This window comes from Lytechinus variegatus, chromosome 19, assembly GCF_018143015.1.
Source record: "Lytechinus variegatus isolate NC3 chromosome 19, Lvar_3.0, whole genome shotgun sequence".
NCBI lineage: Eukaryota > Metazoa > Echinodermata > Echinoidea > Temnopleuroida > Toxopneustidae > Lytechinus > Lytechinus variegatus.
Window position 1 is genome coordinate 21,413,003 of NC_054758.1, and position 13,956 is coordinate 21,426,958.

Sequence of the window (13,956 nt, forward strand, 5' to 3'; positions counted from 1 at the left end):
TATTTTCTAAAGTGAAATCATATTATTTTGTGCACACTTTAGGTGAATTTGTGAAAGTGTTCAGTAAAAAAATGTATTAATTTTTTTTTATGGGGGGGGGGGGGGTTGGAGCAACTTCCAGGGTACCATTGCCCTCCTTCCACTGCGTACAGCCATGACATTTTAGTAAATATGTGTAATGTAATTTTTTTCCTATTTCAGTACCAACAACCTTTATTTTCTGGTAACTTTCGATTTGATCAATTTTGTGTTGTATAGATATTATGTAATTGATTAAGTCAAATATTCAAGTTAGGTCTACATTGAATGTTAAAGTAGCTTTCACTGGGCAAGTTAAATGTAAATGTTCTCATTGATTTTTGCTGACAAATTTGCTCTTGTCCAATCAGGTGAAAGAATTTCAGTAGCTTATAACTGCTGTTTTCAGAGAAAATCATTTCATTAATCATGAAACCAGGGCCCCCTTGCATAAAAAGTTACTATTTTGGTAACTTTGCCATTCGATGGTAATTACCATGGTAACGCTGATCAACAGGCAATCAAAATCAAGGATTCCATGCAAAATACCATTGGTTGACAAAGTTTCCATAATGGGATAACTTTAATGCAATTGGGCCCAAGTACAGGAACATTTTTTTGAGCAGTTTCTATTTCAACTCCTGGTAATGATGTAGTGTAGTGACACTGGTATCATTTTTTTAAAGCTTATGAATTAGTGAGAAGTGCCGATAATCCTATCTTTTTGTCCAGATTATTTTGTTGTAGTTGGTTGAATAGACCATTGCTCATGTTGAGCAACTTTAGTATGATAATTTGCATGTACATAACATATCCATTGCATTAGAAAAAACCTGTGAAAATTTTATTGAGAACGTGTAAATACATGGAACATAAATAGCTGTAAACAATGCATAATGTTGACTGTAAATTTACATACATATACATGTACTAGTATATCTGTTATTAATAAGCTTGCCAATCGCTTTATGTCGTAATCGTTTCATTGTCGATTGTAAAATAGTGTGTGTTTTAACTTTCTTGAAATGTAACCGCAATAAATAATAACAAAAGGCACAAAATGCATCAGTATTTGTCAGTTTTTGTATTTATTACAAAATTATATTTACATATAATACAGCTAAATAGAGTACTGAAGTGTGATGTCATCAAATTCCCATTTTTGCATGTCAGCGTTTTGTTACCATATTTTGATAGAGCATGATGAACACCCCCCCCCACAACTCAAATATTGTGGGAATCGGTCCATGGGGCTCCAAGATATGACCTCATGAATACATTAGTCCCATTGAACTCAATGTATTATTGGCCTGATTCTAAATGTTAGGAACCATGCCAATAAAACATCGACTTCAATGGGGCTAATTATGTCTGTCTTCATGAGGTCATATCGAAGGCCCCCATAAACAGATTCCCTCCAAATTCTGGTTGTGGGGGGGGGGGGAGGTTTCAGCATGCTGTACCAAAATATGGTATCAAAAACTTGGAAATACAATTAAAAAGTTTTTTGTGATGTCATCACTTTGGTACTCTATGCACATCTCCAAACAGAGCAATGTTTTCCCGGCTTTTTGCCGGGAGCCCCACTTTTGCAGGGGAAAAAAGGACAGAAATGAGAAAATTGTGGATAAATTTCAAAACAATACGGGAAGGCATGTGGGAAGAGGGCAAATCACTTTTAATATACAAAAAGATCTGCCTATTTGTATTGTTATCTCATGCAAGATACTGGTATTTGTGAGTGAACTCCTTTAAAAAATGACGCACACGTACGCTTGTTCAAAGAATGAGAAACTTGAATGTATATAGATAAATACAGAGATGCCTAAATGATTAACTCTGCAATCAAACACAATATGATTTTTCATGGCATCATACAACAGCTGTGAGGTATTTTTTCAAAGAACCCCCCCCAAAAAAAACAACAACATTGAGTTGTGTTTGATTGCAAAGTTTATACAATTTGATCTGGTGAAAGCTTTCGAGAATTCCTCAATCCACAATACAATATAATACATGATCCTAGTACCAATACATAGTGAAATCAGAGCCCGTAACACAAAGCTAAGCAATGATCATAGAACATTTTTTCTACGATTGATTCCATTGACTACACTGAACAATCAATCGTGAAAACCAAACGTATGATTAATTGCTAACCTATGTGTTGGGGGATCCTGGTGGGTGTTTCAAAAAGCTGTTTGTACAGTAAGTTACAAGCAAATTTACGAATGACTGGTGGTCCTGTCTTACAAGTTATGATTGATACAATCAACTCGACTATGGAAATCCATCCATATAACTTTGTCAATAGGAAATTATCTCAATCTCCTTAAGTAAACAAACAACATCACACTGAATCTTCAAGAGAATGATAAATGTATGAATGTACATCATATCTAGAAAATATTTTGGCCATCCATAGTTGTGGTAGATTGGATCAATCGCAGCTCTTTGTACGATCTCCATCAGGGTTGATTTTGTAGTTCCAAAGAGTTGGTCATCAGTCGTTTATAGCATTGTTAGCAAAGTCACTCATAAGTTACGAACGGCCTTATGAAACACAAAGCTTATGCCTCTGCACACCATACCCAGTCTTCACTATATCAGTGAAAGAACACAGTGGAAATAAATTGTCATGTCTGGGCAGAAACGCCCTAAACATCACACTTTTGCGCATCACATGTGCGTAAAAACGCCCTTAGCAGTACGCATAACGGCTTGGTGTGAGGGCATTTCTGAACCGGCGGGGTGAGCGAACTTGTTTTCCCTTTTTAATTAAAAGGGTGTTTTGCACCGACACAACGAAAAAGTATTACAAATGTTGGCATTTGAGTCCTTTTGCTACTACGGAAGCAAACTGGCATCATACATCAAATTTGTCAAAGCATATGTTTTGTCCTTCTTCATCGTACTGTTTCCTGGTGACGGTCAGTTTGGAGAAATCTTTGGACTCTGTCATTGTCTTGCCACCTTCCCAAGCATACGTCACAGGGCTGGAAAATAATGAAGGAAAAATATTGGTTGAGGGTATCTTAAAATGAAGTGGGGGGGGGGTGTAAATGACTCAAGATAGAGTTTGATTTATTTCGATTTTGAAACCCACTTTCGGGTGATGAAACATAAGCACTAGCAAAGTGATCTTGCAAACTGGTTTCCTGAAACCGGTTTCCAGTAAACCAGGTTTAGAAAGTATAATGAGCCTTTATACGCCCAAAGCACTCCTGCTCAGCTCAATAGAAAAAATGTATTGATTGTGTAACTCTTTTCTTCCCCTTCATAGCATTGGCATTTGAAACAAAAATTTAATTTGCATGCATGTACACATCATGTTTCACAAAAACAAAGATAAATTTTCAAAATAAAAGGCAACAAATTTCTTGTGTTTGGTATAAGGGCATCTTTAATTTCTAATGTGAATTTTAATTCCCTGGGTTTAATTCCTTCAAAATGGTAAACAATATTTTTTTCCTCTTACTTCCAAAAGTTTCTTAAAATTGAATTTTTAATAAAGAACCAGGAGAGCAATAGTAATGATATCATCAATCTTCATTTCTTTTTGTAACTATTCAACAAAATATCACGATCAAAGAAAATGAATAAATTGTGAAAAAAGCAGCCTATACCAACTACATGTACAGTTCAATAAAGCATGACTGTGTTAATCGGTGACATGACAATTGTTCCTGCGACAATTGCTCCAGCCTTTATTTCATCTAAGATGTAGGGTTAGGGTCACAATAGGATTTTCTGTTAGGTGTAGGGTTAGGGTCGCAATAGGATTTTCTGTTAGGTGTAGGGTTAGGGGGCAAAGTTACTCCAATCTAGGGTTGAAGTTGGTCATTCGATTTAGTGTGTGGAATTTATAGCGGAGCAATTGTCGCTAGAGCAATTGTCATAGAACCAATAAATCTTGATTGAGCAACATACTTATTTGGGAGCATGACCTGGACATCATACTCAACAGGTGCAAGAGATCTAACATCCTTCTCAACCCTCTCCTTGAATCCAGGGAAGGAACAGTTTCCTCCAGTCAAGACAATGTTCCGGTAAAGATGAGGATGCATTTCTGGGTCAAAAAGGATAATGATAAAGTAATGATAAAGATAAAGTAATGATAAAGTAAAGATAATGATGAATTAATGATAAAGTTATGATAATGATAAAGTAATAATACAGTAAAGATAATGATAAAGTAATAATAAAGTAAAGATAATGATAAAGTAATAATAAAGTAAAGATAATGATAAAGTAAAAATAAAGTAAAGTAAAGATAAAGTAATAATAAAGTAAAGATAAAGTAATAATAAAGTAAAGATAATGATAAAGTAAAAATCAAGTACAGATAATGATAAAGTAATAATAAAGTAAAGATAATGATAAAGTAATAATAAGGTAAAAATAATGATAAAGTAATCATAAAGTAAAGATAATGATAAAGTAATAATTAAGTACTTTAAAAAGTGCGGAGACTATTCATCAATACTGTATATATTCTGCTGCACCATATAAGAGCTCCTGGGGCCTGTTGCAAAAAGAGTTGCAATCAATCTCAAATCTAAAAATCATGCGCACCTTGATTTTCAACCAATCAACAGTGCGCATTTGGAACTTGCTATTGATTTTTTGACTTGCGTTTGAACGCAACTCTTTCTGCAACGGACCCCAAGGCCCTTGAACATAAAGCTTGGTGATCGATGGTGGGGCTGATATTAATGATTGAACGTACATACTAATCAATGAAATCAATCGTAGAAATCAACTCAATGATCAATCGCTAAGCCTTATGATACCGGGGGGGCGGGGTGTTTTATAAAGCTATTTAAAAGTAAAGAGCGACTTTAAAGGTCAAGTCCACCTCAGAAAAATGTTGATTTGAATCAATAGAGAAAAATCAGACAAGCACAATGCTGAAAATTTCATCAAAATCGGATGTAAAACAAGAAAGTTATGACATTTCAAAGTTTCGCTTATTTTCAACAAAATAGTTATATGAAAGAGCCAGTTACATCCAAATGAGAGAGTCGATGATGTCACTCACTCACTATTTCTTTTGTTTTTTATTGTTTTAATTATACAATATTTCAATTTTTACGAATTTGACAATTAGGACCTCCTTGCCTGAAGCACAAAAATGTTAAAATAATGGAATTCCACGTGTTCAGGGAGGAATGAAACTTCATTTCACATGACAATGACGAGAAAATAACAATATTTCATATTTCATATAATAAAATACAAAAGAAATAGTGAGTGAGTGATGTTATCAACTCTCTCATTTGGATGTAACTGGCTCGTTCATATAACTATTTTGTTGAAAATAAACGAAACTTTAAAATGCCATAACGTTCTTATTTTACATCCGATTTTGATGAAATTTTCAGTGTTATGCTTGTTGAATTTTTCTCTTTTTATTCAAATCAAGTTTTTGTTGGGGTGGACTTGTCCTTTAAGAATGACTGGTGAACCTTTCTTACATGCTAAATAATCACCAGTGAACATTTAAAGGTGAATATCATTTACCACAAGATAAGATCACCAGTTGTTCATAAAGTCACTTTTAACTTATAAATAGCTTTATGAAATGGCCCCAGGAGAAGAATCATATAACTTTTGAAAGGCATTTGCAAATCAAATCAAAATTATTGAATCAATATTCTTATAATTCAGGCTTTTCATAAAAGAAAGAAAAAAAAATCTCAACCTGGTGAAGCATCATTTATCTAAAAAAAAATACTCTAGGGTACATTGTGAATAATCAGTTTGCAATAATGAAAATGTAGGAAAGTAAAACTAGGTCACCCTTTTACCTTTTGGTGTAGCATTGATGGAATGGACAATTGATTCGCTGATCCCCTTTTCTTGTATACTGATGTCTGATGGATGGAAGAGTATTTCAGGTACAGCGAAACGCTCATTGTTCATGCGTACAATCTGCAGGAAAAAATTCATGTACAAGTAGGTTGGAGTGAATAACTGTATTTCACATTTTTATTATTTTTTATCTTATGTATTTGTTAAGTTTTCATTTGCTAAAATATATAAATCACAAGTGATTGCAAATTTTTCTTCTTTGTTGTTGAAATAATCAAACAATATAATATGCACTATCGAGAAGCATGATTGTTTCTTTTAGAGTGAACACAAATAGAATCAAATTTGGCATTCATCACTACAGGCATTGGAAAAATAGCTTCCAAAACACAGAGTGCATTGACAGTTAACACAAACACACAACAACAACAAATCATCAAACTTTTGATATTATCACCTGAATGATTATAAATACAAAAACAATAATCAATACATTTATAGTGTAATATCTATGAAAAGATGAAAATCCATATTTTATTGTTCGAAATAGACATGAAATGAAATACTCCGAGAATTTGCTTTGCCCGATTGATCGTGGGCCCGGCAGCCGCTGTGCAGCGCCAGATCGACGAGGCTCTATCCCTTTAATCGTTGACCGCCAAAGAGGGTAGCAGCAAATTCAATCTTTTCACGTCTTCACGTCTTTTGGCCTGACGCGGCCGCGGATTGAACCCCGACCACCCTGTTGTGAGACGGAGGCTCTACCAACCCTACCAACACACTGGTTAGCAAGTAGCAAAATAAGTACTTAACTCTCCAAAGATTTCATTTTCCCTAAAATTGTAGGCTAATTTATTTACTGTATTTTTATCATTTATCAGATGTAATGGATATTTCATTTCACGACTAGCTCTTTATAGTCAGTGAGAGACCACACAGAGTATAGGTGAGTTTGCTCTTGCATTTAATGGGGAGTGAACTGTGTGGTCTCTCATTGACTGTGTGATATAAATACATAGTCTTAAAATATACGTTTTCAGATATGTACTAATACTACAGAGAATAAATTGACTTATCATTGTATTTGTATAGAGAAACTAAAATGTTTTAAAGGGGAAAAGTACTTGTTTTGCTACTTGGTAACATAATTTATTGCAGTATATATGTATTGAGTAGTTAATTAGCATGTTATCATTCAAGTGGGTCTGTATTACTAGACTACACTAGCATTATGGGTCAGGAAACTGGCCAGGAATGACAAGTTGAGGACTCAAGATGGCACTACTGGTTCGTATCTGCTTTAAAGCAGAAAAAAAATTGGAGAAAAAATGGAGACAATACCTGCTCATTGGGATTCTGCTTTCCAAACGCTTCCTCTTTGACAAAGCCCCTTTTGACGGAGTGAAAATCAGGAAGGACATAATCCCGACAAACCGTATTCTCTGCTCCTTTCAATCTGAGAACAAAAAAATATTGTAACAATCAAAGGGGAAATTCACCCTGAAGAAAAGTTTGTAGTATTTATAAATAGCAGAAAAATTAATAAAAAAACATTGAAGATTTGATGAAAATCCGTTGAGGATCAAGAAAGTTATAAGAATATTAAGTTTAGGATTTGTGACGTCACAATGTCACAAATCGTCACAAATGAGCAGCTTCCCCACATGTTATGTAATATAAAATGCATGAATTTAATTCTTTTATGGTTCCTGGTCCCTCCACGACTTTTTAGGTGGTCTGTCTATGACAGATCACCTATTGATTTCGTCAGAATTTTCTTTATTTCTTTCTTCCTATCTTTATTCATTGTACCTATTTTTTGTCGCCAACTTTTCTCGAAATTGGCTGAATCAATTTTGCTGATTTTTTCGTCATATATAGAATCTATCATAGAGACGGCAAAATAAGCTTTTGAAGGTCATATGGTCATGATGACGTCATCTACGCGCCATTTTGTAAAATTCTTCATTTGATCATATCTTCATTATCAATTATCAAAAATTAACAATATTTACATGACATTAACTTCATGTCAAGGATCAAATGTCAATGTCATCAAAGGTCATGTAGAGGTCATGACGCGCGCGTACGCGCGCGTCAAAGGTAAAAAAATCGTCCAAATGACCTATAAAATTTTTTGGGTACGTTTCAGGTCATTTTAAGCATTTCGAAAATTTGCGCGCGCGCACATATGCGCGCGCGTTTCCGCGCGTTACACCTTAACGCAACGCAGAAAAACCGTTTCTTTTAATATCATTGCATTGCTAATAAAATTCTGAGCAATTTGATACCTTGATCAACCTTCTACAACCATTAATAACGAAATTAACACCCGTTAAACTTTGCAGCACGTGTGCGCGCGAGCTCTCACTATAGGCCATATATGGGCAAAAACATGCCTATTGCAAATTCACTGTAGCTCTTTAAATAGTCCGTTGACCCCCAATTTTTTTTTCATATATCGATAGATTATGAGTTGTAGATTTGATATCATGTCACCATTGTCCCTAAATTATCTCGTGACGTCATCAAATAGGCGCCCAAACTAAAAATTTCATTTATTCAAAAATGACGTCATCAAATTTATGCAAATTTGGCTGTAACTTCTCGAATATAGATCATTTTTCGCCCAGATTTCAATATGTCTTAGTTTAGAAGGTACTCTTTCTCCTCAGTTAACATGGATATTCGTTTTGAGAAACGCATCATTGCGTAAAACAGCGATGAAAAGAGGCATGTCATTTGTCCTCATTTTGCGTGTAATCTCTATGGGACATGACTTTTTCCCAAAACTAGATTCGACATTCCTCTATTTCGTGAGCCATATCTCCATTTTTTCTTGTCAGCTTTCCTTGAGCTTTAGACATGTTGTAGCTGAGATTCTGGGCTATCGGAAGTGTGCCCTTCATTTTTTGATCAGATGCCGGGATCATGCCCGTATTTCACTTGCAAAATTGGAATTGTAATTTTCAAAATTGCTTACGTGTAATCTCTATGGGGAATATCGTGGCTCAATGGATAACGCATTTGACTTGCTTTCTCGAGGGCGCGGCGGAGGTTCGATTCCTGGGGTAGAAAAGATGATTTTTTTTTCATTTTTTTTTTCTTTTTGCCACCTCTTACATGATCCTTTATGATAATTAAAAGGTATGAAAGTTAAAATTTAGCAAGATAAAACAGATTATAATTGTTTTTTTCATATCACATGTATTTTGTGTGTAATCTCTATGGGACATGACTTTTTCTCAAAACTAGATTCGACATTCCTCTATTTCGTGAGCCATATCTCCATTTCTTCTAGTCAGTTTTGCCGGAGCTTTTAATATGTTATAGCTGAGATTCTGTGCTTTCGGTAATGTGCACTCCACTTTTTGATCAGATGCCGGGATCATGCCCGTTTTTCACTTGCAATATTGGAATTGTAATTCTCAAAATTGCTTACGTGTAAAGTCTATGGGAAACATTAATAATCACATTGAGCAATGGTCAAAATTTATTCTTAGGATGTCTAGAATCAAGATTATCAATCATATCTAAATTATTCATTTTATACATTAGCCGACTCTGAATGAAAAATCATGACAGACCACCTAATTCGTCCGCATGACGAATTAAATTCTAGTTTTTGTTTTCTTTTCATGAACAAATGGGAAATGATTTGTCTATTGATATAAAAAAGGTACAGCAAAAACCATTTTCCATTTTCTGAATTTCATTTTTTATGGTTCCTGATGATTTATATTTGTTTTCTTTTCATGATTGGGTGGGAAATGATTTGTCTATTGATATATAAAAGGTACAGTAAAAACTTTTTTCAATTTTCTGACAAAATGACATTTCATTGTTTTTTTTTTACTATTTGCTATGTAGGAATGCTGCTCGCATGTCGTTACAAATCAAATAATTACCGGTAAATTCTAATAACTTTTAATTCTTTGATGGATTTTTCTCAAAACTTTGGCAATATTTTTCATAATTTTTTGCGCTTTTTTACATTAAACCTATTGTCAGGAAAGTCCCCTTTAAGTAGGATATAGGCCCCGTACATGCATTCTACATGTCACTAATTATTTAACTTTAAAAATAGAAAAAATGATAATACTTTGACTAATTATGTCTTTATTCAGTGCAATGCTTAGAACTCACTTTGCGATTTCCATGTCCTGGTAAAATTGCGACGACACGTAGCACACGTCTTCCTTCACTTGGTTCATCACGTACGTCTCGTCCATGACATGAAGCTGACGGTACGAGATGATCTCTTTCAAGTGATTCGTTAATAGCTTACCTCCAACATTGATTCTGAAAGAAAAAGTTTAGAAGGACGGAATAGTAGTGAAAATGGCGAATAAATCCCATTATAAGTACTGTACTCTGCAATGGTCCATGAGGAATGCAACACCACGGTCAACTCAGTGAAAGGCTCAAATGCCTACATGTACACCACTACAATTGTGTGTTCGAATGAAAAAGCGCTTCCATTACATTTGGGAGAATTAGAATTCCTATCGTTTTATGTGTTTGCTGGTTCATTGTACTTGAAATCAAAGTTGATGACAGCAACATTCTTGGCTATACTCAGCAGGGGTGGGGGGGGGGGGCAGGACCGCAGGAGGGCAGTCCATGGCAACATTGCATCATGGGTAAAGATCAAGGAACAGGAGCGGCCTTTGATGGGCAATTTAGCCCCTCCCTCATGCTTTTTCAGGTCATGTAAAACAAAGAGTAGAAAAAAATGAAGAAAAAGAGGAAGGGAAAAGAAATACAAAAGAGCACATAAAAGATAGGCATACTGTTTACTTTTGTGACTCTATCCGCCCTTTCCTACGGTAATTTTTTTTTGTAATTTGAATGATTTCGGTGAAAAATAAGGCTCATGACAAATTTTCAGCACGTATGAGACCAAACTAGAATCACAAACGCTAAAAATCAAAATCGCAAATTCAAATTCTACTCCAGAGGTGAATTCCAATTAAGTTAACTCAAATTACGGTCAAATTTTCTGTGTGAAAGGTCCGATGATTCTTAAGACAAATTGCAATCATCATTACAATGATTATTCAAGATTTATGTGTGAAAAGGCCCTATATTATTCCCATGTACAATTCAATTCAGAAAAAAAGGAACAAGTGTGAATATGACATCATCAGCCTACCTAATGAATATTCATTAAGACATGCCTAGAACTATTTTACCAGAATAATGAAAATCTAAAATTCAATAACTTTGTTATGCAATTCTGATGAAATTGGCAGCATTTTGCTTTGTGAATTTTACTCTATTTATTGAGATATAAATATTTCCAGCCTGGACCATCCCTTTAAGACCAGAGCAACAACTTCAAATTACCAAGGTGCCAATCCTGTGCAGGAAAGTTAGTTACATTTCAAGTTGTGTGTATGTATAAATAGGCCCATTTTTGAAGTCAGGTTTGAATTAGACCATGGTCTAACTCTGTGCTAAAATTATGGTAAGCCAAAAGTGTCAAAATTTTTATTAAGTTTTATGTTTCTTATATTTCCTGTGCTCTTTCCTGATTCATCCATCGTGAAGACAATCATCTATTTATACTTCCTAGACAATTATGAATGATTTGAGAGCCAAATCAACTGAAATATGACACATCTACCGTTAGTGATTTATGTAACAATTGGCTATCCATACTTAAACCAAAACTTTAAACCTGAGTTTATTAAACCTGACTTCAGAATAATAATAATAATAATAATAATAGGCATTTACATGTATATAGCGCCATCTATCTAGAAATATTCTATTCCGAGGCGCGTTGTTATTATTATTATTACCCCGGCTTTAGCTTGAGCTGCCTCTCAGCGCTCATGCATTCAAGGAATTAATCCTGCCGGGTACCCATTCACCTCACCTGGGTCGAGTGCAGACAATGTGGATAAATTTCTTGCTGAAGGAAATTACGCCATGGATGGGATTCGAACCCACGACCCTCTGTTTCGAAGTCAGAAGACTTATCCACTGGGCCACAACGCCCCACACAGGAATACAGGCCATACAGTTTCAATGCATGCCAATAAATTATCTATTTTCATTCCACCAAGACTTGTTAAAAAAACAAATGCACACTTTCCGAAAAAAAAATCACAGCCAGACAAACGGATTGATAGATTTCAGTAGCTTATGACTGATATTGTAATTTTATGACAAGGTTTGTGAAACGAGCCCTTGTAGTACTTGGAGAACAGTGCTCCTTTTTTTACCATTAATAACAGGCTTGGCAAGAAATATATTGGGATTATTTCGTATACATTTTCATCCCTCAAATCTCTGAGGATAAGAAATATAATAGGATTAAATCCACAGACCAGACAAAGGTTAAATTAAAGTTAAATTATTGAGTAAAGTGGGCACGTACTACATGGTAATCTCTGATTATCTTCCAAATCAGAGAATCTAAAATGTAGCTATAGCTCTACAAATCTGCTTTTTCTTGTGAGGCAAATTGAAATTAAAATTAAAAAACCCAATTATAATCCTTTAATAGCAAATACGAATGACCTACAAGTAGGATAGAAAGATGTAACTCAAGGTTTCGTTCGGGCCCCCTCCACAACCACACTAAAACTAATATTCCTGTAGCAATTTCATTTTTAATGTGGTGTTTGAGGGGCTTATTCCCAAATGGATAAAAGGGCGATGGGACAACAAATAATAAAAACATTCTGAAGATCACCAGGTTCAAAATTTTATGTAGATCAACAACATTGCCTTTTTGAAGTCACACATGTACATGTAGATGTTGGAATACATGAATGCCAATGTGTCAATGGGAAATTTCTCTTTTTTAATTTGTTCAATATTGAGAGAATAATATTTTGAAAATTAAAAAAGGTTGAAATAGGCTGAACAAGGTAGATGAACATTGGCAAGGGCGAACTCTGCAAATAAAATCATTTATAATGTAATCCTAAGCCATGTACATGTATGCTATTCATATGTTAATCTTGCTAATCCAGACTTGTATTCCCTGATTGGCTTACAGTACTTGTAATACTGAGAAATTGGGGCATGAGTATCAATCGTCTCTGTTCAGTCTACAAATATCCATGGATAAGCTCACCCAGACAGCAATACATGTACGTCACAAGTCTGTCTGCAGCTCAAAAATAGTGAATGTTCTTTTTTTTTCAATCTTAATTAAAAGCAAAGATTTCATCTTGAATTTTCAGGAGGTTCCGTGTTTGAGAAATGCTATACTACATGTACATGTAGGAAGAGCAAATACATGTATACAGTTGTATTTATCATAGATGTCTTTTGAATCTTAGATCTTTTGAATGGGATACCCCAAAATGAATTCCCTCCAAAAGTGATATACATTGTATGTCAATGAAAGAACAAAATCAGCTTTTTATTACGCACCATCCAAACCATATCAGTACTATGACACATGGAAAATGTAGCACCTTTTTATGCCCGGGGGGGGGGGGGGGGGGGGGGGAAATTAATAGTAATTTACAAAAAAAGATCAAAATAAAAAACAACATAATCACAATAAGCAAGAGAATAGGAAAAAAATACATGTAGATGAAAAATAAAGTTCTTAGAAAGAATTGTAAATGGTGTACTGGAGGATGAACTTCAATAAACTCAAGGTGAATGACTAGAAGGACTGAGCATTGTGGTGTGGGCCTGTAATCCAAGCTGTGGGGAAGTTACAAATTGATGCAGAGGTTCGAGCCCTGGTCACGTCTTTCGGATGGTGACGTCAAAAGTCGGTCCCAGACGTAAATAATCATTTCTGATTGATACACGTCTGACAAAACTCAAGAACAGACACACACTAGAAGGACTATGCAAATGGAACATTTCCAATTACCTTCACCATCTTCAAAGTCAATTTCACTCATCTTCACTAGATTAACCCTAAAACTAGATTTAGGTTACTTACAGCTTTGGTTTTTCTGGGGTGGACTTGACCTATAAATAAGTATCCAAATCACTACCTAAGAAAACAAATAATATTCATGATTTTGCTTGGCCATTAGAAAAAAACACGCACCTGTTACATACAACAGTCGAACAGTCTCAGCTTTGATGAGTGTTAAAACTGTTCTAAAGGTACACTGTGCTTATAATGCTTACTAATGC

General features: G+C 34.9%; 1 protein-coding gene across 1 annotated transcript in view; it reads right to left on the reverse strand.

The window, feature by feature from the left end:
• Nucleotides 1-2,725: 2,725 nt before the first annotated feature.
• LOC121406087 (actin-related protein 6-like) overlaps nucleotides 2,726-13,956 on the reverse strand; it is a 28,889-nt gene continuing 17,658 nt past the window's right edge. Inside the window, exons 6-10 of the mRNA XM_041597097.1 lie at nucleotides 9,979-10,134; nucleotides 7,174-7,288; nucleotides 5,829-5,952; nucleotides 3,949-4,087; nucleotides 2,726-3,014 (exon numbers count right to left, since the gene is read on the reverse strand). Coding sequence (XP_041453031.1) covers nucleotides 2,885-3,014; nucleotides 3,949-4,087; nucleotides 5,829-5,952; nucleotides 7,174-7,288; nucleotides 9,979-10,134 — 664 coding nt within the window. The 3' untranslated portion in view covers nucleotides 2,726-2,884. The remainder of the gene's footprint in view (nucleotides 3,015-3,948; nucleotides 4,088-5,828; nucleotides 5,953-7,173; nucleotides 7,289-9,978; nucleotides 10,135-13,956) is intronic.